Raw genomic sequence first — 22,935 nt, forward strand, 5'->3', positions numbered from 1 at the left:
ATGTCAGTTAATGTGGTGTATCATGTTGAATGATTTGCAGATGTTGAACCGTTCTTGCATCCCTGGAATGAATCCCACTTGATCATGGTGTGTGATCTTTTTAATGTATTGTTGTAATCAATTTGCTAGTATTTTGTTGAGGATTTTTGTATCTTATGTTCATCAGAGATATTAGCGTGTAGTGTGTGTGTGTGTGTGTGTGTGTGGTTCTTGCCTGGTTTTCGTATAGGGGTAATGTTGGCCTCAAAATGAATTAGAAAGCTTTCCATCCTCTTCAGTTTTTTGGAAGAGTTTGAGAAGGATTGGTATTAAATCTTTGAATGTTTGGCAGAATTCACCAGTAAAGTCATCTTGTCCAGGACTTTTGTTTGGGGTGGGGCGCTTTTTGATTACTGATTCAATGTCCTTACTATTAATTGGTCTATTTATGTTTTCTACCTCTTCAAGATTCAGTCTAGGAGTGTTGTATGCATCTCAGAATTTGTCCATATCATGTAGGTTGCCACCTCCTTTAAACAGGTCTTTCCTCCACACTGACGCTGGAAACCCCGGAGACGGGCAAGGGGCCTGCTTGCTTTCCTTCCATCCTCCCAGGTACTTAGCTTTAGTTGGAGAAACACTTGGGTAGTGAAGAGGGTGTGTGAATTCTGTCCCCAGGGAACTAAAGGCTGAGTTTAGCCCCATGCACAAGGGGACGCCTCCTTTCAGAGATGGCTCTGGTGGTCAGTGTGTGATTGGGTGTTACCAGCTTGCATTACCCCATACCTTTAGTGGCCACTTATTAACACAGATGTCCAGCTCTGCCCTTGTTCTCTATGTTTGTCTTGGGTGGGCAGCAGCAGGGCCTGGGAGCCACACACCTGGCCAAAAACAATTTTACTTTGATAGTACTTCCCAGGATGCTGATTAAGCACAGACAAAAGCTGAGGATTTATGCTGCAGCATGAGTCTGGCAACTACTGAGGCCATTATGTTTGTGGCAAGCGGGCCAGAGGAGGGAGCCCTGCAGAGTCTGGCCTGGAGGCTGGCTGGCCCCCTCCAGTGGTTCCCACCCTGCCGGGCTCCAGCCAGGAGTGTACAGTCTGTTAAATAGGAAGAGCAGAGGATTGGACAACTGGAGTCTACTGTGTCAGCCCAAGGGGCTTGGGCTGGGCTGGGCTGCAGTGGCCACTTGACTAACTTGGGAAGTTAATAAGTTGATGTGTTCTAACTCTGGAAGTGGAGTACTAGCCACCAGGCTGTCATTTGTTACTGGACGCCACTGAACTATTTCTCTAGTGTCCCTCCTTTGTACCCCCTACTGCAACCCCCTTTTTAGCAGCCAGCCTCTCTGCATTTAAAAGCATCCATCCTAGCATTGTCTTGCTTTTCCTTCTGCATGGTGTGGTTTGGCAGTGATCCCAAGCTGCCTCAGATTGCCTCTATTCTGGTTATTTTGACTCAGGCGAATCCAACCAGTGATTGAGCCTGCTGAGTCCCGGCCGTATTAGGTGCCAGGCACAGGCTGACGCTCTCGTTGGCCTGCTCACGTCTGCTCTGTGCTCGCAGCTGCTGTGGCAAGAAGGCAGAAAAGACGCAGGCCTGAAAGTGGCCTCTGTGACTGGCAGGCGGGCGGGCGGGCAGGCGTGCCTGCTTCCAAGCCGTAAGGCCCCGTCAGCTGAGCTTGCTTCATAGAGTCTTTATAAGCAGGTCCTTGCAGGTGACTTCCATTTCGAGCCAGAGATCTAGATGTCTCTTGAGATCCCCAACTCTCTCTTCCTGCATGATGGACATTTTCAACTAGGAACTTTTTTAGGAGACTATATTGATGAACAAAGTAAACAGTGGTCAAAGTCTAAATACCTACTAGTAGGGGATAATTCAATTAAATTGTGATAAATACATTTGATGGATATTAGTTTTTAATATGAGAAAGCATTTCTGTAATAAGTGAAAATAAAAGCAGGTCGTAAATTGTCTGTACAATTACGATCACAACTATGTTACAAAACCAGTGATTGAGCCTGTTGAGTCGCAGCCACATTAGGTGCCAGGCACAGGCTGACGCTCCAGTTGGCCTGAGAAAGAAAAAGATAGGTCAGGAAAACTCCAAAATACTAAAATTATCTTGAAAGAATGGGAATACAGGTGATTTTTTATCTCTTCGATATTTCCTTATTTTCTGCAATGATAATGTAATTTATAATTATAAACTGTTTTAAAAATTTAAGTCTTAATTCGAGAAAAATATATCAGGGAAAAGGGGCAGAGAAACCACTCAGATTTGCTCATGGCAGCTCCCTGAGTGGAACCTGCATTGTAGACGGTTCTGTTCACATTCCTATGCTGCTGATTCTCCATTAATAGTTTGTTGAGGGCAAGGAAAGATCTTACCTGCTTTTGTGCCCCTCTTTCTCAATGTCTTATTATTGGGCTGAATGAATATTTGGAGAATCGAGTTGGAGGCATGCATGGTCTGTATTTTTCTAAGAGGAGGGGCAGGTTTTCCCTAAGCAGCCAGCGCTATTTGGTGGTAACGAGAGGTGTGCCCTGCGAGGGAGCTTATAGAAGGACCCACTAAAGACACCTCTCGGCCAGTCACTGTGGGTCTTCCAATAGCTGGGCTGAAGGCACACTGCCTGTCATAGCCATGATAAATATTCATAGTTTGTTTCGGTTCAGATTGGAGAAAACTTTGAGCCCTGCTGAGACTCCAAGCATCTTCCTCTTAATTTGCTTTGCCGTATGTTTTGTTTTTGTTTTTTTCAATTACAGTTGACATTCAATATTATATTAGTTTCAGATGTTCAACATAGTGATTAGACATTTATATGCCTTGCAAAGTGATCACTCCAGTAGGTCTCGTACCCACATGACACCACAGTTATTACAATATTATCTGTATTCCCTAAACTGTACTTTATTACCCCCACGGCTGTTTTTATAACTGCCAGTTTGTACTTCATCCCTTCACCTTTTTCACCCATCACCCTACAACTCCTCTCCCCTCTGATGACCATCAGTTCTCTGTATCTATGAGTTTGTTATTTGTCTTTCTCTGACTTATTCCACTTGGCATAATACCTTCTAGGCCCATCTGTGTTATCACAAATGGCAGGATTTCATTCTTTTTTTTATGGCTGAGTAATATTCCAATGTATTTACGTACCATATCTTCTTTATCCAGTCATCTGTTGATGGATACCAAGGTTGCTTCCATATCTTCACTATTGTAAGTAATGCTGCAGTGAACGTAGGGGTGCACACATCCTCTCGAACTAATGTTTTGGACCTCCGGGTAAATACCCAAATACAGAACCACTGGGTCCTATGGCAGTTCAATTTCCAGTTTTTCGAGAAACCTCCACACTGCCCTACACAGTGGCTGCACCAATTTACAGGTGCACCAGCAGTGAAAGAGGGCTCGCCCATCTCCTCATCCTGGCCCAATGTCGTTTGTTGATGACGGTCATTCTGACAGGTGTGAGGCGATAGCTCACTGTGGCTCTAACTTGCACTTCCCTTCATATGTCTGTTGGCCATCTGCATGTCCTCTCAGGAGAAATGCCTATTCAGGTCATTCTTCAGTCAGTGTTTGTTTCTTTTTGGTGTTTGTTTCTTTTTGGTGTTGAGTTGTGTGAGTTCCTCACGTCTTAGATCTCAACCCCTCGTCGAATGTGTCGGTGGTGGATATCTTCTCCCACGCAGTATGTTGTCCCTCATCCTGTTTATGGTTTCCTTTGCTGTGCAAAAACTTTTTAGTTTAATGTAGCTCCATTTGTTTATTTTTCCTTTTGTTTCCCTTGCTCAAGGAGACATATCCAAAGAAATATTCCTGAGAGTGATGTCAAAGGGTTTACTGCCCATGTTTTCTTCCAGGAGCTCCATTGTCTCGGGTCCCACATCCAAGTCCCCAATCCATTTTGAGTTCATTTTTGTATGTAGTGTAATGTATCTGTCCAGCTTTCCTAACACCGTCCACCAAAGAGTCTTTCTTCACTCCACTGTCCCCCCTGCTTCCCACTCTGCCCCATCAGAGCACGCATCCATCCCCACGCCAGCACCACCCCGCCTTGACCGCCATAGCCCTGTAGTACAGCCTGGAATCAGGTAGCATGATACCTCCAACTTTGTTCTTCTTAAGATGGCTTTAGCTTTTCAGGGGCCTATTGTGCGGGGCCTGACTCCCAGAGCATAAGTCGCTTCAGCAGGTCTCTGGTGCCTGCCGAGTTTGCCTTTCCGGTATGTCATTTGTGGAGCTGGTTAGGTGGTGTTCTGGTGTGGTCTGAAGCCGGCCACTGGGTGTTCTTGAGCTTCTTGGGAAGGGCTCTTGTACAGACCAAGGTCAGCTACCGCTTCTGCTGGGCTTGCGGCCACAAAGTGATCTGTAGTTGGTTGCTGCTTGCACTGGGCTTGGAGGCACTTGGGAGAGGCTGTGCTGCAAACCCAGGCTGGCTGCCAGTTGCACCAGACTTGGGACCCTTTGGTGGGCACCACAGTATGAGCTGAGGCCAGCCACCACTTGTGCCGGGCTTGTGGCCACTTAGCTGCAGCTATGTTCCAAGTCAAAATGAGCCGCCACTTGTGCTGGGCTTGGGGCCACTTAGCAAGAGGTACAGGGCATGCCAAGGCCAGCTGCTGTTGCTTTGGGCTCTGTGGACCTTTGAGAGATTTTAGGAAAGTCCACAGCACAAACTGAGGCAAGCCATTTGTGTGGAGGAGCCACTAGAAGTGACTAAGGCAAGCAAGTTGGGTGGGGAGGGGTCTCTTGGAATCCCCAGGGCAAGGCTAACAAGTGTTAGGTTGATGGACAGCTTAGACTTAGCATCCACCTGTGCCAGGCTGCCAGCATTTCCATCCCCAGTGAAATCTGCCATTACCCCCTGATCCTCCAGCCCTGAAGCATCAATTTAATTCCTCCCTGTATGTCCTTGGTGCTTTTTGAGTTGCTGCCAATGTGCTGGGGCCAGAGCAAGCCCATGCACAGGCCCCTCAAGGGGAGCGCCTCAGCCCCCAGCTGCCCTTCATCTCACTCAGATGCAATCTCCACTGGTTTTTCACAGCCAGATGTTATGGGGACTCGTCTTCCCAGCACTGGTGCCCGGGGCTGGGCCCCTTTGCTCCTCAGGGGGTCCTCTGCAGCCAAAATAACCCTCCCGATTTTTACTTGCCACAGCATGCACGTCAGACCTGCCCATTCTGTGTCTCCGCACCGCCTTCCAGTCTCAGTCTGGCTTCTTTATCTGGCTTCTGTTCAGCTAGTCTTCAGGTGGTTTTCAGTGACAGTTCTATAATTTAGTTGTAATTTTGATGTGGTTGTGAGAGGAGGGAGCACAACTTTTACCTACTCCACAACCTTGACCAAAAGTCCTATGTGCTAATTATTGACTAGCTTCTTTTCTGGGAGGAATGGTTGGCTCCTGGCTGGCCCGTCCTCACTGGAATGGTCAGTGGGCGTTCAGTGCTCAGTGCTGACTGCAGGCCGAGTTGAAGTAGGTAACTCAGGAGACTAACGGGAAAACCACCCTCTTCCAGCTTACACTATAAAAATAAGAGGTATAAGGGAGACTACCCTAGGCAATGCTTTCTTTAAAAATATTTTCTTTTTCCAACTTGGATAAATTTGGAGATTTATCACTTTTTAAGTAGAAAAAATACCAACACCATTAAATATTAATCATCCTAGCCAGATTCAGGGCCAGCTCTATCTGGAGGGAATGAATTGGTAGGCTGGGGTCCCTGTGGATTATGATTTGATTTTTGTTACTTTCTATTTTTTATCTTCATTATGAGGCCACGTTCTTACACCCTTAAAATCATGTTTCCCAGCGGGCTGAGTTTTCTGGACGTCATCTAAGTACAGTGGTTACTTCCTGCAGTCTGTGTGACCCCATCCTTCACCACAATGTCACCTCAGTTAATTCAGGGGACATGAGACAAAGCTGGACCTGGCCCCCTGACTCCTGTCAGCAGGGGTCCTGTGAGTAATCATCTCATACCTCCCCAGCTTGTCCCTGCCCTGTGGTTTGAGTCAGCAGGTGGGGAGTACCTGTCTTGGCAGGTGCAGCCTCACACTCTGAGGAAGCCATTCAGCATGGGGAGATTCCAGGGGTTTCTGCATGGCCCGCAGAGCAACCTCGGTCCTGGATGCCTCGGGAGAGACGGGGCGCCCTGTGGGCCAAGCCCACACAGCTGGGGATTCATCGAGTCTGCTCTTCCTGCCTCCGTTCTACTTGTCCCAGCAAGTGGAGCTGACAAAAGAGCTGACTCCGGGCTTCTCGTCCCTCTCTCCCATCTCTGGCCTGTAGGTGTTTGAGGAACTGTGGAGGAATGAAGGGAAGACTCCAGCGCAGATTGTGTCAGAAAAGCAGCTTGAACTAATGCAGGATCAAGAGGCACTGGAACAGCTCTGCCACGCCATGATGGAGGAACATCCTCAAGTGGTAATTACCACCCGCAGGGTGAAGAGGGCTTCATGTACAGCTGGAACGAGGGGCCATCCCCCTGGCTGGCAGAGGGTGGGTTTGTGGACATGGCCAAGAGCCTGTCCACTGCTTCCTGTTGCAGCTCAGAGGCGTTGCCTACCAGTGGCTGGCCCGGTTTCACCAGTAATTCCAAGTATTTTTGTCAGTTTTTAGCTAATGTCAAGAGAGAAAATTAGGTGAATATTGGAAACATGTAACTTTTTCCAAGGAAAAGGAGAATCTACCCCTGCAGTTTAATTTCACAGAGTTCCAATTTGAAAGGTGGTTCTCACACTCACTGGATCCAAGTTTTGACCTCCTAAGCTTGCCACCCTCCCCGGGGTTGGCACTCTGAGTCCTCTGCGGCTCTGCCTTCTACAGAGGACCTCTCAGTAATGAACCAGCAGGCGTGACCACGGAACAGGGAGACAGACCAGGAAATACTTTAGCTTCATGCTGTTAAGAAGTGGGAAGAAAGGCAGAGAGGAAAATTATTTGTAAATTATGGAGAAAATCCTTGACAGGAACATAGCTGAAAACCCAGTCATTTTGTATTCTGAGCATAGAACAAAATAGAAAAAAATACAATGAGTAGCATCCTTCCCTCCCCAAGTCTAATCATTGTCTAGAGATATTTTTCAGTGGGGAAAAAAATGGCTAGCACCTCTTTCAGAATAATAGCCACCCACCTATCAGTTTGCCAAGGACACCAATGGCTCTGTGAAGAGCTCTTGATGAGGAAAACGAGCTTGCACTGGGTTTTGGCACTCCATCCTCCTGCCTCATCCGCAGTGACTGATACAGACACACTTTTAGTTTGACTCACTCTGCGGCACTGAGTGCAGGTTCTCACAGGCATCACTGCTGATCAAGATGCGGCAGAGCAGGAGGTCGGAGCGGGTGCCCCGGCTGCCGGTGGCTATTTAATAGAAATTCAGCACCTCCTGCCTTTGTTGTCCCCATCCTGCCCACCACAGTGCACGCCCCCCACCCAGATGCTCTGGGAGAGTTGCCGTTTGTGGATTTGTTTTCTAACAAAAATCTTGGCATCGAGTGGGGGAGAAAGCTATGCATTGCAGTGGATGGGAGAGGAGCCTCGCCCTGATTAGACTGGGTCTTCCGCCTGAGAGAGGTGACTCACAGGCTGAAAAGCTCCACGTCCTGGTGTCACCCGGGAAGAAGAGCACCCTCGTCCCTGTGTGCCAGCTTCTCTGGCTCTCAGCATTCATTTGTGCTACATCACGGTCCTCTTGGCCACTTTAATTGGAAGGCAGAGTAGTGACGTCTCCTTTGATGGGAGCCTAGAAACTTCCTCAAAAGTTCATCCCTCCCCTTTTTCCTTATTTTCTATCTAATAATAAAAGAAAAAAAAAACAATTTAAGTTTCAGTAAACATAACCTTAATTTAGGATTTTTAGGTATGAGTCTGTTTTCTCCTCTAAAACAATTTCTGTGTTTAAAGGTGATGGATATGAAGAAGGGAAACCCCAGAGCTATAAATAAACTGATTGGGTTGGTCCGGAAAGCGACTGTCAACCGAGCAGATCCGACCGTGATAAAGGAGATACTGGAGAAGCAGCTGTCATCACGCAATGTTTCAGGTCCCTCTGACGGACACAGAAGTGGAGCCTGTGAAACCTGACGGCCTGAGCTCGACACGCCGGCCTCTCCCCATCCCCAGGCCAAGCCAGACGGCCACCCCTGACCCCGTGCCCTGGGTGCTACCTCCACAAGACCAGCAGCCTCACCTCTGTTTGTGTCACTGATGTCAAAATGGCTCCAACATCACTGCAGCAGTGTTCAGAAACAGCACATTCCAGTGCTGAATAATTCTAAACGAAATGGAGCACACTGTTTCAAATGCTGTTAACCTTTCTAAGAAAGCTTCATTCTGAAGATGTCCTAAGAGCAGCCATTGTTTTAGGTGCTGGGGACTAGCAGTAATCAAGACAGACCAGAATTTAAGTGCAGTATTTTAGACTTAAAAATTGGTTAATAAAGAGGTAAGCACAACAAAATTCATTCATTGACGCGGCATAAATGTGTGTGTGTCTGGAGAGGTCCATGAGGATGGGGCGGGGGACATCAGTCTTAGTATTAGGTACTAGTACAAGTCACCCATCCACTGAGTATGACATCGCCTGTTCTCCTCCTCAGGGATCCCAGAAGGCGGAGGTCTAAGAATAAATATTTTTAATAAAATAGACGAGAAGTTTTCAAATAAATTTAATGAATAAAATATATACTGAAATATCACATAAAAAATTAACTTACACTTCAAAGATTGTGTAGTTGACAACTCCCCCCCACCCTCAGGCCAAAAAAAAAAAAAAAAAAGAATAAGCTATAACATTAAATTGATTTGTTTGGCCTGGAAAAAATAAGATTATAAACTAGTAAATCAAAACCTTGACCTTTAACAGTAACCGTGGTGCCGCTAGCAGTATCTCGGTGGTGGCTGGGTCCTTTCACCCCTGTTCTCACGACAATAATACGATTTCTAACGCACTGTGGTGCCCCTTTGTTCATTATATGCCTTTGTCACCTCTGACTCACAATCCTTAAAGACTAGTTTTGCAAATGCTGTTTTTTAAAAGCACATGTCAAACTGTGACATAAGAGAACAAAAATTTTCGGAGGCCTTGATTTTACACTGAATTCTTCAGCCTGCTAAGAAGAGGACAAGCATGGCATTTCCATCACGAACGGTGCTCTGGTGGTAGCTGGGGAATTGGAGCCAAGTGGACCTTCTCCCATCACCAGTTTATCAATTAATGGTTACAGACGATTGCTCAGGACTTCCCTACGAAGAATAATGAGGGAAGTGTCCTGCTTGCCCAGCCAGAGAGCAGGGGCAGACAGGAAACCAGTTGTGCGGTCCATTTCAGATAAGCATGAAGATGTAAGATTAAAAAAAATTTTTTTTTAATTATTCAGAATTATAAGAGAATATGTCACATCACCCAGGAAGCCATGTGCCCCTCACACATTCTGACGCAATACTGAAAACTCTTGGGCCTAACAGTAAAATATTTTCATTAAACTTCTTTTCAAGAGAGAAAGGCAGTTCTCTCTCTCCACCCTGCAAATCTTTATGAATTACAAACAGGCTAAGGCCGTATGAGACTGGAATCTGTGGAGTCACTGTTTTATAAATAATAAGGTTCAGTTTCATTTTACAAACTCCCTTTTCACCAAAAGTCTGGCTTCTTAGTCATCAAACTACGGAAAGCACTGAAGGATCTTTATAGACCATTTCAAATCAAGGGCTTAAATGCGGGGGTGGGGGACAGCCAGAGGAAGATGGTTGACCGAAACTGTTATGTCAGGTGCAAGTTGTATTATGGACTGACCGTTTCCAGAGAAAAAATCACTCGATCTTTACCACACTAATTGTCGTCCAGCTCTGACAGCTGCTTGTGGTCTTGAATGCCCACTTCTGAAATCCTGAAAATCAGACTCACGTCGTTATAACTGCTAATAAGAAAAAAACAAAACAAAACAAAAACCCCACAGCTCAGATATCTTACTTGGAACCTGACTAGATACTTGAAAGATATGTTCATATAACACTCAAAGAAATTCACAAAGTATGGCTCTGCTCATAAATGGGCCTTGGTGAAAGACAATTTTAAATAATTTTTTGCATGAATATGAATTTAGTCTTGTTTGCTATTCAGGGGCAAATCTCATTAAAATGTATGAGTTAGCGCCATAGGTGAAGCCATTACCATCTGTCATTGCAATTCACACACCTGTAAGCTGGGAGGGAAATGTGCTGGAAAACTGGCTTTCCCCCAGGTCAGCCTGACCAAGTTCTGCCTGGTCAGGTCCAAACCATGTGTTCTGTTGCTTGAGGTTGGTTGCTTGGTTGGTTCTGGTGGGAGGGTAGGAATGCCAGCCTGAGCACTCAGCATGCTACCAGGCACAGAATAAGTAGCTAAAAGTTCATTAAATTTATAAAAAGAAATGGACAGCCTTTTGTGGAGTGCCTTTGTATGAGACGCTGGTGCTGCCAACTCATTAGGCTTTTAAATTCTGGATATCCAGGTCTAGTAAGGAGCTTCTTGACTTTGTACAGGCTTATGCATCAAGTGAACAGAAGTTCCTACCTTTCAAGGTATATAGATGTCCCAGGAAAAAGAACTTAAGATCACTGCTTATGCCAAGTTAAGGATATTTTAGTTGAGCTCCACCCCCTGGCCCTGTTCTTCTCTTTGTAATTATTGCTAATCTGGAAGAAGGCTATGAAATTTTTGAAATTCCCTCCTAGAGCTTTGAGTTATTTTGAAACTCCCTCCTAGAGCTTTGAGTTATTTAGGTGGTTAAATCAATATTTAGCTTAGGGCCATGACCCACAATTTATATTGTATTTTCATTTCTATTGAATTTAGCTTCATCATTTCAAAGATTCTACATAGTAACTTTGAAATAAAAACCAAAACACTAAATCTATCTGAAAGGCCATGTTATTTACCCATACCAAAAGCAGCATGGAAATGGCTGCCGTGCTTCTTCAGATTTTAGACAAATGTATTCAAGGATTATTTGTGAAGAGAGCTGACCCTTGATCGTGAGATGGAAAGCATCTGATCGAAATCCTCTCTCGTTGCCTCCCTCAGTCAGACAACTTAGCAAAATCATTTAAGTTCACCAACACCAAATTCTCCCTTTTAGAATGCCTCCAGGGCAAAAAGGGGCCTTATGAAAGGTAGGCCTTTTGTAGACTTGTCCCAATGAAGAGTCAGCTGACATGCTAAGCAGCACAGACTTCTGCAGCCTCAGCTCCATGAAATTTATAATGTGGCCTAAGAACTTCCATTACTGTTGTCAGAGTCTGAATGACAAAGTGAATCTAAGCTCCCTAAAAGATGCCCGAAACACACATCGAACTCATGTTGACAGAACCTGCCGCCGGCCTTATTACTTGTGTGGATGGCAGTGAGTTAGATTTACTCATAAAGCAAGAAAAAGATGCACGATGACCCGACGAGGTAGGAAGAGTCCTGGCTGAACTCACTGTCTGTCTAGGATTTTAAGTACAGAGGCCAAAGAACCAAAGGCTTCCTGCCCCCCACCCTTTCCTTGTCCTTTTCCATACAAAACACCAAAAATCTTTCCCTAAAGCCCTGTTTCTCCACTTAATGAGCTGCCAGGTTAATCTGCCCTCCAAAACAAGTAATGGTCTAATAAATGCTTAGACATGGAGGGGATTTAGCGAGGCAAAATTGTCCCAAAACCAATTCTTTGTCTTCCAGGAGCTCTTTCTTAAAGCATTAGGTTTATGGTGGTCATTCCAAAAGAAAAAAAAATAAAAAGTCAACTCCATTTTCCTTAAAATGTTTCCTCAGTGATGTGATTTAAGAATGGAGTATAAACTGGCTTGACAGTGTTCTGCTTTAAGCTGTTATTTAATGGAGAATTAGTGTTGTGTGATTTATAGACTGATGGTTAAAGCAAGAAGGGGCCTGAGAAAATCTTCTTAATGACTTAGAGCTGATGTGGCCTCAGCCACCAGAGGACTGCTGTTTCCAAGCAGAGCTAATACTGCAGAGCTGGCTTGAGAGTCACAGCAAGCCCACATAACACTGACCTGGGCCAGTGACTTGAAGTAGCATGTGCAATAATAGCTGTCCTACAATAAGCTGTTTCATAAAAACAGCAAGCATGACAGCCATTTCAGTATATACAGGGCTTGGTAATTAGCAATTAAATTGAATTGCCCTTAAATGAGAACAGGAGCGTATGATACAGATATTTAACATCACACCAGTGACATGTCCTACCCCTGCTGGGGCAGCACTTCCCTCGTGAAAGCAGCCTAGACCCACTGATCCAGACTCAGAATGGGCAGCCCGCCTGCAACCCCAAACCTCCTAACAAATCCGGAGATCAACCCACACGGCCACTGCAACCAAGCTGACGCAGCGACATCCAAAAACGCTCAACCATGACCACCACTAGCTGCCCAAAGGGAACAGGCAACCCAAATACTCACGGACCCAGCGTCTAGGTTCTGTTCCTAAGAGGACGCTCTCCTCACAACACCTTAGCCCCACGGTGTCTTCACGGATTGAAAATCGACAGCTACACCTGACCTAAATGAAAGCCACTTGCTGAGGAAAAAGTACTCCTGAGAACCCACAAAAGAACTGAACGTGTCCTCCCTGTTGGTGACAGAGACATTGGTTCCAACCCCAGGACATCAAAGTATTTTCCAAAATAATCCTAAGGAAAATGGGGACAAGTTCATAATTCCTCTAAATACCAGGCAAAGGATGTATATCTATTGATAAAGTAGATCCCACCTCTCTCATTGTTACTCCAGCATCCCCATTTCATGGCTCAGAAATTGTAATTTGCCCCCATGAATTGTATTTTAGGCTAAACTCAGCCTGGAATTTGTTTAAAAATTTAAGAACGTGTCCTTGGCCATTTTCAAAAATCAATTTTAAACATCTCGGTGCGCTCATATATTTTGAACCAAAAAAATTCACTACATCTGGAACTTTGCCCCAGACCCTGAATTATTAATTGAGGTTAATATATATTGTGATGTTCCAGGAAACCCTGACTCACGTTCACTGTGCCAAACAGGGTGCACCAAAGGCCGTGTCCACTGTGTCTCCCACAAGTAGCACGGCATTTGACGTGGGAGCCTGTCCACGTGGAAAAGTGTCCACACTCTCCGGCCACATTCTAAATCATGCCAGATATCTTAACTTCCCTCAAATACATGACAAAAAAAAAAGATATTTCTAAGGGCCTGTTAACGACTAGAATATTCTACTTCATTAGCAGGAATTTTTCCCATCACCCAGCTGCTGCATGGTTCCTCTTATCTGCCTAGATCAGAGGTCAGTCCTGCAGCCCCAGCGGGATTCGCTCCCCTCCTGTCTACAGCCCGAGCTGCTGTCCTCTGGCACGTCCACATCATTCTCTGAACCATCCTGACCTAACCCACTTTGTTTCACTCGACCACATGGGGTTTCCGGTTCTGTCATTTTCTGACTTCATTTTTAAAAATCCTGGACACAATACACTGGAGGGGGGCGGCAATGGATTCAGACACGTGAACCAGTTTCCAGTTCCAAACAGAGGGTTATCAATCTTTATTTTCCAAAGCACCCACCATGGAGTTAATGTTCCTGCCCCCCACCCCCTCACCCCCACCCCCCCAGACACTGGTTGTCTCTGCCCTACTTTAAAGTCTACTAAGGTACCTATTTAAAAAAAAAAATACTATGAGGCACAAGTCAATCCCTTTCCCAAAGGACACCTTCCAAAGGGGACTGTGGTGTTCTACAATAAAGCAATGTAAACTCAAGAAGAATCGACACCACCATCGGATAATGGACAGACATGTAAATCAAACCTGAAACTAAAGAATACGGTTTCCAGATGTGACTTTCGCATTTAATATTCCTGGTAAGTCCAAACTGGAAGACAAATACTTGTGCAAAACAGTGTTAGAGGGTAAAAACTTACAGCTTAAATTCCATCTTTCCGTTGCTCTTTCCCTCCCTTAAGCCACCTTCTTTTCCGGTGGAGTCTTGTGGGTTGTACAAATACGAGCAGGCTTCAGGAAGCCAGACCAGGCCCGTTTGCTGGGCCTCATAGGTCCCGGCTGCTGCACCACAGCGGGGCGGACCCTTTTTCAAAACAGACAGATTGGAAGTGAGAAATGCACAACGACTCCGTCTTTGGTTTTTTGCTCAGACTCAGTTGGAAGCACCGGGAGCCTGGCTAAGAGCCGCCCGGCCCAGGTTTCCAGGGCCACTTTCTACTCAGTAGAAAGCTGCTTCACGATCCCCGAAACACAGAAGGGCCGCCTCTGCTCTGCAGGGTCTCGGGAGATTCTTCCGCTCCCCTCCCCGGACTCGGGGCTTGACTACAACCACCAGACCTGACTTCCCTGCTTCCCCCCCCCCTGCCCCTTCACTGGGCAGGGACACCACAGAGACAGCGGGGGCTTCCAACTTCCCTCCAAACAGGAGGCGCATCCTCTCCACGTGTTTCTTCCTTGCCTAAAACAGGAGAGTAGAACTGAATATTCATAAATATCAGTTGTTTAGGGTCTCGTTTTTTTTAGCCCACAATTGTGTTTCCCCCTCTTGGAGGCGGTTTAAGGAGACTGCAGCTCTAAGTATAATTACGCCTCTTGGAGCAGGCTGAAAAGCAGCAGAGAGGTACTAATACATCACAAGTACCTTCTAATGAACCCCATTACTCAGAAGGCCGCATTTCTGTGCAGAGTGAGTCACCAGCAGGCACTTGGCTTTGCAGGTCTCCCTGTGCCCTGTCTGCATTTACATCCCAGTTCCCAAAGTGGCTGTACAGTTCCTGGTTCTCTACAAAGTGCAACAAATTAGAAGAAGCAAACAGAATTTAAAATGTTTTTACAGGTTGTAGTTTTCTCTCCCATTCTATATACCGCCCCCCCACACACATACACACCAAAAAAAAAAAAAACAAAACAGTATGAAATAACTTCACAAATTAATGTTTTTCATAAAACGCTTTTAAAAATAATGATGGCTGTCTTCTTATATAAGTAGATGATAACATGCTCTCTTCCTATGATCGAACTCCTAAAACCCAAAGTAACAGTTTGCATAGGCCTATTTCATTTTGTGCAAATTTTTCTAAAATAAGGCTGTTTTCAGTAGTGATACACTGATTAAAGAAAGCTCTCAAGCAACAAGAAAATGTCCCTGCATTCCAAACCCTCCCCAGCCACATCTTACTTCCTAGGCAGAGAGCGGAGACCAGTGGATGTGCCTCCACCATAAGGCAATACACGTGGAGCAGAAAACAAGTCTTGGAAACACAGTGCAGAGGGGCATCTCTGCTTACGTGGTGGAGGCAAGGGGTGGGGCTCTATTCTTCCCTTTTGTAAAACGGAAGCCAAAATGCAGAGGCCACAGGAGCAGACACACATTCGTCACCTGTTGAAGAGTCAGCCTCTGACACAGGGTACTTCCAGAAACCAGAGAACCCCAATATTTGCTTGGTGTGAGCTAAGCTGCAAGATGAGCTGATTCAAAAGGATGGGAGAATAACCACCAAAACGTCTGAGGAAAAATTGAGCAAAGAAAACCTGCCAAAGGAGCAACCAGCTTATGAGACTTAACATTCTGTATAACGCGGGATGAAAAGACCTGGCTAGAGAGAGGACGTGTACAGAAAATTCCCCTCCCGAAAATCAAGTATTGTCAGGAAATATCAAAGTAGAAATTTTTGTAAGCAGCTTTGCATTTAACATTCAGTCAGACACTAAAATCTTTAAAAACAAAAACAAAAACGAAAAAACAAAAACCACTAACAATAGGAGTCCTCGAAGTCACCCAGGACCTTGCAGCACAGAATGGAGTGTTCCTGGGCCAGGGCAGCCAGTTCTTTCAGGAACTCCGGGAAGAGGGCAGCTGCCAGCACGGCGTTCCGCACGGACAGGGGCAGGCCTGCGGGCACCCCCGCCACCTTGGCTCTGTTTGTCAGGAAGGGCTGAAGCACTCTCGGGGGACCATCCAAAAAGTTCTTGCCAATTCCTGTCCTGGAGGCGTCCTGAACGGGATCTGAAACCAGTGCAGCAGATCGTCGCGGGGTCAGCCCTGGCAGCCCATTCGAGGTGTGTGTGTGTGTGTGTGTGTGTGAGGGAGACAGGGTGGGCGGAGAGGGTCTGGTCGCAGGTCCAGCTGACAGAAGAATGAAGGCATGGCCCTTAGCGCACACCTCAGTCCACTCCGTGGCACAAATAGTTGCTCAGCAGAGAGTCCCCAGCACAGGGCATGTAATAGGAGGCTTTTATCCCAAACCCTGTCTAAGGAACTCTGTGCAGAAATTGTAGCACGAATTTAAGTTTATCAAGAACTCTCCATGCCCAGGGCATGGAGAGAAGAAAAAATGAAAAAGGCATCTCCTGCCACTGTGTCAACCGAGTGAAGACTTAGCTCACCACGATGGTTATTTAAGGACGTCCAGAGGCTCCGCTGACAGTCCTACCTTTGCCAGCGAAGCCCTGGTCACGTCACGTAGCCGCAGGAGACAGGCTGGGTCACACAAGCCACTCTACACTCTCTGCAGCTTCTGGCCTGGACATCCAGCCCTCTGTGGAGAATGGAATGCAAGAAGCCTTTTCCAGGTTGAAAACAATGAAGAGGAAGCTGGGTGCTGGTAAGACCAGACCGGGCACTTCCCGTAACTGTGGACGCCTTGTGGCAGCAGTGGCTTAGAAGCCTCCACTTTCCACGAGTTGCGATCTCAGTTTCAGTGACATAGGTCTAAGATGATATGAGCTCAAACTTTAACATATGTGAGCGATTTCCATGTTCATATCAAAGCAGGTTTACCAATTAAAATGGTTCGACTTTCCCAACTATTTAATTCCTGAACATGTGACCATCTCCAGCCTTCATATATGAATAGGAATTATTCATGCCTTCTTCTACCCCCTACTCAAACAGTCTCATTACTCCTTATAAATCATTATATTTGAGCTCTTCATTATTTTGGCTGCTTTTCAGAATTCAGTCCCATTTTTCAACACTCTTCTCAGAGCATCGCTTAACCACGGTACTAAAAATTTTTGACATTTATAGTACTTTCCACATCTCACTACTATAGTCTTTAGTGTTGGAAAAAAAAAAAAAGTCCTCTAGTTTACTGCTTTAAATATCTTTTAAAGCTTATCACATTACATGCCACAAAGAACTAGAAAAGTTGTTGAGAATCTGTCTGCTGCAATCTTTCGGCAGAAACCGACAACATGTCCTGATAACAGAGTGAGGACAGAAGTGTTAACATCACTGAGATACACTGCCAACCTTGGAGATCACCCTTGAACACGCCCACCCTCGCCCTCCAGCGCTGCAGCTCTCCAAAGGCCCCCGCCAGGCTCACAACGGAAGCTGGCCTGGGTACCGGTGGGGAGGAGGACACTCATGGGCACTTATCCCAGACTAAGACCTGCACTGTGCACGCTGGTTCCCCTCATCTCTGCTTAAATCTTAACTAGCCCTCAGAGAACACCAGTACAGTGGTTAAGAGCACAGACTCTGCCATTTATTGGCTGATAACATCAGGCAAGTGGCTTTACCTCTCTGTACCTTAATGTCCCCATCTATCAAAAGCTCATAGAGTTGTTATAAGCATTAAAGGGTCAACAGGTATAAGGGCCTCTTGATAAGTGTCAGCCATCAAATCATCTCTCACTGACTGTTTCCTCCTGTTTCCTGCCTCTCAGAGTAATTTCCTGTTCTAGCCTCCCACCCCATTTTATTTACCAACTAAGGCCTGCATTGCCTTTTAGCCTGCATTGCTGTTCATGTCTTTACTAGACTTTGAGATTTGAGAGCTGAGCCCCTACCTACGTTCACAGCCCCCAACACACTTCCTGATTGTAGAGGAAGCTAATAGACATTTGCTAAACGCATGAGTGAAGGAACTGACCAGCATCAGGGCTTCTCTACACCTGATCTCGCTGGAGCCAACTTCCTCTTTCAAAGTCACTCCTCTTTCCGCCCCCAAAAGGGTTTTCGTGGCTCATTTGTCCTCACCTTTGAATTTAAAAAGTGTCATCACTAAAGCTCATTTACCCAGCTTAAATCAGAGACTAAAAATTGTCTTTACTGACGTAGGCGGGAGAGTGCCCAGGAGGGGGATATGACTAGCAGGATCCTTACGGAGGTTGTGTCCTATCAGCAGGGGACTGGCTTTGCAGTGGGTCACAAAGCCCTTCAAGCTCTCACCTTGAGGTCCTGACCCGGCAACTAGCTTATCATATAATGTCTCAGGTTCCCAATCTGTAGAATGGGAATCATACCCACCTGACCTCCCTTCCAGAGCCAGAGACCAGTGAAAAGACTCTCACTGTAAGCAAATACAACCTCTCTGGTTTGGAAAGTACTTGAGGGTGAATGAAAAGCCTGGCAAATGGCTGAACGTCAGAGACAACATGACACTGTGGCAACTGGCACAGGAAGTCCGGCTCTGGAGCAGCACCGCATGGACTTTTACTTCTGTTTGAAGCATTAGTGAGGAGGCTCTTTTTCCCTCACAGCTGTCAGGAAGCCCAGGGGACGCAGGGCCTGCATGATGGAGCAGCTCTGGCTGCAGGTGCCCGAGTCACACCCCTCCTAAACGACTCAACGAGCCGGCACAAGCACCTGACGATAAAGGCAGGGAGGAAGGGAAGCTCGCATCAATGTCGGAGTCAGGAGTGCTTTTCCAAACTGTTGCCCTGGGTCTGAAAAGCTTCAACAGAGCGTTCTCAAGACTAATACTGGAACGATTTCAGAAGTCAGGAGGGAAATCAGTTCCACGCCCCTCTCCCTGTCAGCGTATTAAGCAAAGCGCACGGCACACAGACCCTGGGAACCCCGATGTTTGGCCTTTCACCGGGATTAAGTATATATTGTTCTGTGTCACAGTGAGAATGGGACTCCCAGACTCAACTCATTTATAGGCGACCACATCAGACTCGATGCTTCAGAAGCCAGCGTTGTGCAAAGGGACAGGAACCTTTCCCATTCTGAGTTGAGAGTTTACGTTGTGGGGAAGGTGGCACTTTGCTAACCTGAAAGAAGTTAGGAACTTAATGTGAAAAACTCCATGCAAAGAAAGTCTTATACCCCGAGAGAAACTTCCTACAAGTCAAAGTCCCCTGCATGTCACAGACCTTAAAAATTATCAGCCACCGCTGACTCATCTGACCATCCTTTGTGGTGGGCACATCTGGCAGCCATGGCCACTAAACCATCTGAAGCCAGAACAGAGCACAAGGTGTGAGTGACCCCACCACTCCCCACCTCCCCAGCCCCGCCACAGACCATTCCTCACCCGGAACGTACACATCTTGTCAAGGAAGGCCTAAGAATCAGTCCCCGTGTGGGCCCTCGGCCCCATGACCTAGGCGAGACAGGCACCTCGGCTTCGTGAGCCTGCCTGACTGTTCTGGCCTCCAATTTGGGCTTCCTAATATGAAAAAAGAACTCAACGGTACCTTTCTTGCTTGTTTCACAGTGCTGTCTGAAAATAAAAATTGCCTGGGAAAGCACTTTACAAATTGTAAAATAAAATGAAGACCAAAATCGAATAGGTACACAGAGGCAGAGTCAAGCCTGCAGGGTTCTAGGGTCTTTACAGCTTCCTTTGAAGGTTTAAAAATTGCGCTAAGTTACATTTCTGCCTCTCAGAGCTGGTTTCTGAACAGAATGCCTTTAGCCCAGGACTGAGAGCCCCATTCTCTCGACTGGTCACCTGCCACGAAGAAGCCTGACTTGTCTTGAGATAAGCAAAAGCCAGTAGGTACGATATGGGGCATTTCATGGTTTGCACTCACCAAGTTATGGCCTAAGTTACAGCTCAGAAGACAACTGGTCATCCAGTCTGTCCAACATGAGCTTAAACAAGGCAAAGCACAATGCTCCCTTGGCCTGGCTGGCCAGCAGGGCCACCCTCAGCTCTCCTGCTCAGCACCCACCCCCACCCTCTCCCGCCCGCCGGGCCAGGCCCCCACCTACCACCACTGGAGCTGATGAAAAGTCACTCTCAGGAATTCTGAGCATAAACTTTACTTCTCCCACTAAAAATGAATAGTTTTTACCTTCTAGAGCCCTAAAGCACATTTATTTTGGGGCTAAGAATCTCTGAAAACATAATAAAGAGAACAGATGTTCTCCTCAGGGTAGGGCTGGCCAAAAAATGGCTCAGGGTGTGCACAGAATGCCTCTTTCTGGCCCATATGCGCCACATTATTTATTCTAGCCTGGCAACAACCCACATGTCATTCCTTCCCTTAAGTACCCTCAGGAAAACAAATGCCGCACTAGACCCTCCAAACTGAGAATAGGCCGAGTGTGGGCAGGGCAGACTTTTCTTTAGGCATAAGAAGACTAACCCGAGGATCCTCCCTCTTGGGTAAAAATGCAGCATCTTTGAACCAAAATCAGGAGGCTGGGGAAGTGGAGGAGCAGCTGAAGGAGAGACGCAGGGGCGAAACGTGGCTTACCTTTGGGTAGTGACTCAGGGGTCATGTCAGACATGTCCACACGGAAGAGCAGGTATTGCTGGGCTTGTATGAGGAGTCCTGGGAAGTCTCTCTCCACAGAAGCAAACTGTTCAATCTTGTTTTTCACAGATGCTAGGACCTGTGAAAAACGACATTAATGATGTTGATGCTTCAAGCAGAATTCCATCCTGTGATCAATATATCTTCCAGGTACAGCTCTCATTGCAGGAACTATTACGACATCACTTTTAACAGCCTTGGTGTTTTGGTAGGGCACCCTCTACACATCGAACTAAATGGAGCTTTGCAGTTTGTCTAGAATAATCTACACAACCAGCAAAATCGGACAGGGAAGGAGAACAAATGATTAGAACAGAGGAATTTTTGAAAAACAACAAAATAACAGGAGAAGGCGGGAAGGATCCCTGCTCATTAGCACCCATCAAATCGACAGGTACTCGATTTGATGGGCTCGGCTGACTCACCTGATAGAGAGAACGGACACTTGGCTGGAAGACCATGTTGGTGTTGAGCAGGAAGGAACGAAGGAGTGGCTGGGGGTAGCTGGCTAGCTGAGTAATGATCCCAATGAGCAGCAAGTTAACGTGCAAAGAGTTCTCCAGCATGTTCTCCAGCTTGGACAGGACCACGCTGATGAATGGGCCTGTGGGAGGAATACAAGGCTTCAGGGCTGGCTAGGCACATGGGTATGTCCTTTCCTGACAACTAAGGAGCCACTGGAGCCACCGCTCCCAAGCCACAGGCCCAGCAGGTGCAGATCAGTACAGGCACAGGAAATGCAGCCAGGTATCCTGCAGCCTCAAACCAACACACAAAACCAACCACCGCCACAAAGAGAGAGCAGAGAAAGGTACATAGGAGCTTGTGGGATTTTGACTCCACAAGCAGTTTTGATACTTGAAACATTAGCATCGACCTTGACAAATAACTTAATTAAGATTTAAAATATACTTTTCCACACTGTTTCTATATTTCTTGGTGTTGCCAACGCTCAGAAACATGACATTTATCATCTCATGATGCTGCGTGCTCTAGAGCTTCATGGAAGTGTTAGAGGCCATCGAAAGTGTAGGTAACAAAAAAAAAATCTTTGTTATTAAAGAAATATCGAACACATATGAACTGTGTTTATTAAATAGTGACACTGTGAACAGGAACTGTCTATCCCCAACAAGCACCATGGGAAAGATTCTGTCTTGCGAAATGTCACACTGCAGAACGGGAAGAAGAGGGAGACTGGAGTAGAGGAGGACCAGGCTAGCATATCAGAAGCCCCAAGCAACTCGGCAACCACACTTTAATTTTCAGATGGTGGGGAGAGGGGAGAAAAGGGACTTGGGTTCGGGAGATATAGTTTGGTATGTCAGAGGTTCCTTAAAAAAGAAAATCCATATTTCATTTAAAAAAAAACAGTTCATAAAAAAAATTAAGAAACAAGGAACTTCAACTAATTTGTGTCACTAGAAAAGTATTATGCTTTATGTTTGCATTCACTGAAGACAGAGAAAATCAAGAAAATTAATCTGGCATTAATAAATTGCTGGAAAATGTTTTTCACATTTACCATCAAAGTGGTTCATTCAGCACGATCAATGAGAATTTTGTTTCCCCCGGTGGAGCTACTGATGACACCACTATACGCAGCATATTTATAACAAAGCGCATATCCCTTGATGAGTAAACGTGTGGTAGGAAGACCTCGCCAACATTAATGAGTTACACAGAAACATACTTCATCACAAGATGCTTCATTCAGAAGCATTAGCCATGTAGGAGAGTAAAACCCTCTGCAAGAAGACAGAACCTACCTGTGAGAAATGGAAACGCCAAACCCGAACCTCTCACCCACGTGGGCAAGTAACAAGGTAATGGCAACAGCCCTGTCACCAGGAACGCAGTGCATGTCTCTAAGGGGCCTCGGGACACACAAGAGGCACCATCCACTTGTGTGTCGGGCTTGGCCTCAACTTGGGACAGGGTGGGGAGGGGGTGCTGAGCTCCTCAGTCACAGCCCATCACAGCAGGTCAATGAGTTCTCCCAATACAGAGCCTTTGGAGAGCCCGTGCCTACAAAGCAACACGGGCAGAGTTGGCCAAAAACACATTCAGAAATGCTGGATGGGAACCCCCATTTGAAAGCAACTTGATGGGGTTCCAAAAAGAACCCCAGGAGTGTCACCAGTAACTCTTCTTAAGGTGTCACAACACAATTCTAGCTTTCCAGGCAGATCTACAAGAAGGCTGCTGTCCTCACGCCCTCATAAACCTCGGACCCAGTCTTCCCCCGCCTGTCTCCTGCTCCCACTCAGTCGCAGGCTCGGCATCTATTTCCTTCCAGAGGGAACAGACAAGTCATATGCGGTGGGTAGAGTCCCCTGTAAAACACACGTCCTTAATGTGAGCCCTCTATGTCCCTACCACTGTCCCAGCCTGTACTTGGCCTCATCCGGCCATCCTACAAAT

At 46.3% G+C, this 22,935-nt stretch overlaps 2 protein-coding genes across 16 annotated transcripts in view; one reads left to right on the plus strand and one right to left on the minus strand.

The window, feature by feature from the left end:
* GATB (glutamyl-tRNA amidotransferase subunit B) overlaps positions 1–9,626 on the plus strand; it is a 76,004-nt gene extending 66,378 nt beyond the window's left edge. For all 3 annotated transcript variants that reach the window (XM_039875976.1, XM_039875974.1, XM_039875975.1), the window contains 2 exons: positions 6,288–6,422; positions 7,906–9,626. In XM_039875976.1, coding sequence (XP_039731910.1) covers positions 6,288–6,422; positions 7,906–8,085 — 315 coding nt within the window. In that variant the 3' untranslated portion in view covers positions 8,086–9,626. The remainder of the gene's footprint in view (positions 1–6,287; positions 6,423–7,905) is intronic.
* Positions 1–22,935, minus strand: part of FHIP1A (FHF complex subunit HOOK interacting protein 1A) — a 208,576-nt gene that overhangs the window by 2,935 nt on the left and 182,706 nt on the right. For 11 of the 13 annotated variants that reach the window (XM_039875962.1, XM_039875966.1, XM_039875967.1 and 8 more), the window contains 3 exons: positions 20,937–21,115; positions 20,452–20,590; positions 14,931–16,018 (listed from right to left, as the gene is read on the minus strand). In XM_039875962.1, the coding sequence (XP_039731896.1) occupies positions 15,765–16,018; positions 20,452–20,590; positions 20,937–21,115 (572 nt within the window). In that variant the 3' untranslated portion in view covers positions 14,931–15,764. Of the gene's footprint in view, positions 1–14,930; positions 16,019–19,119; positions 19,201–20,451; positions 20,591–20,936; positions 21,116–22,935 lie in introns of those variants that run through there. The other 2 variants (XM_039875972.1, XM_039875970.1) reach the window with 2 other exon arrangements.

This window comes from Pteropus medius, unplaced genomic scaffold (assembly GCF_902729225.1).
Source record: "Pteropus medius unplaced genomic scaffold, Ma_sr-lr_union100, whole genome shotgun sequence".
NCBI classification, from domain to species: Eukaryota; Metazoa; Chordata; class Mammalia; order Chiroptera; family Pteropodidae; genus Pteropus; species Pteropus medius.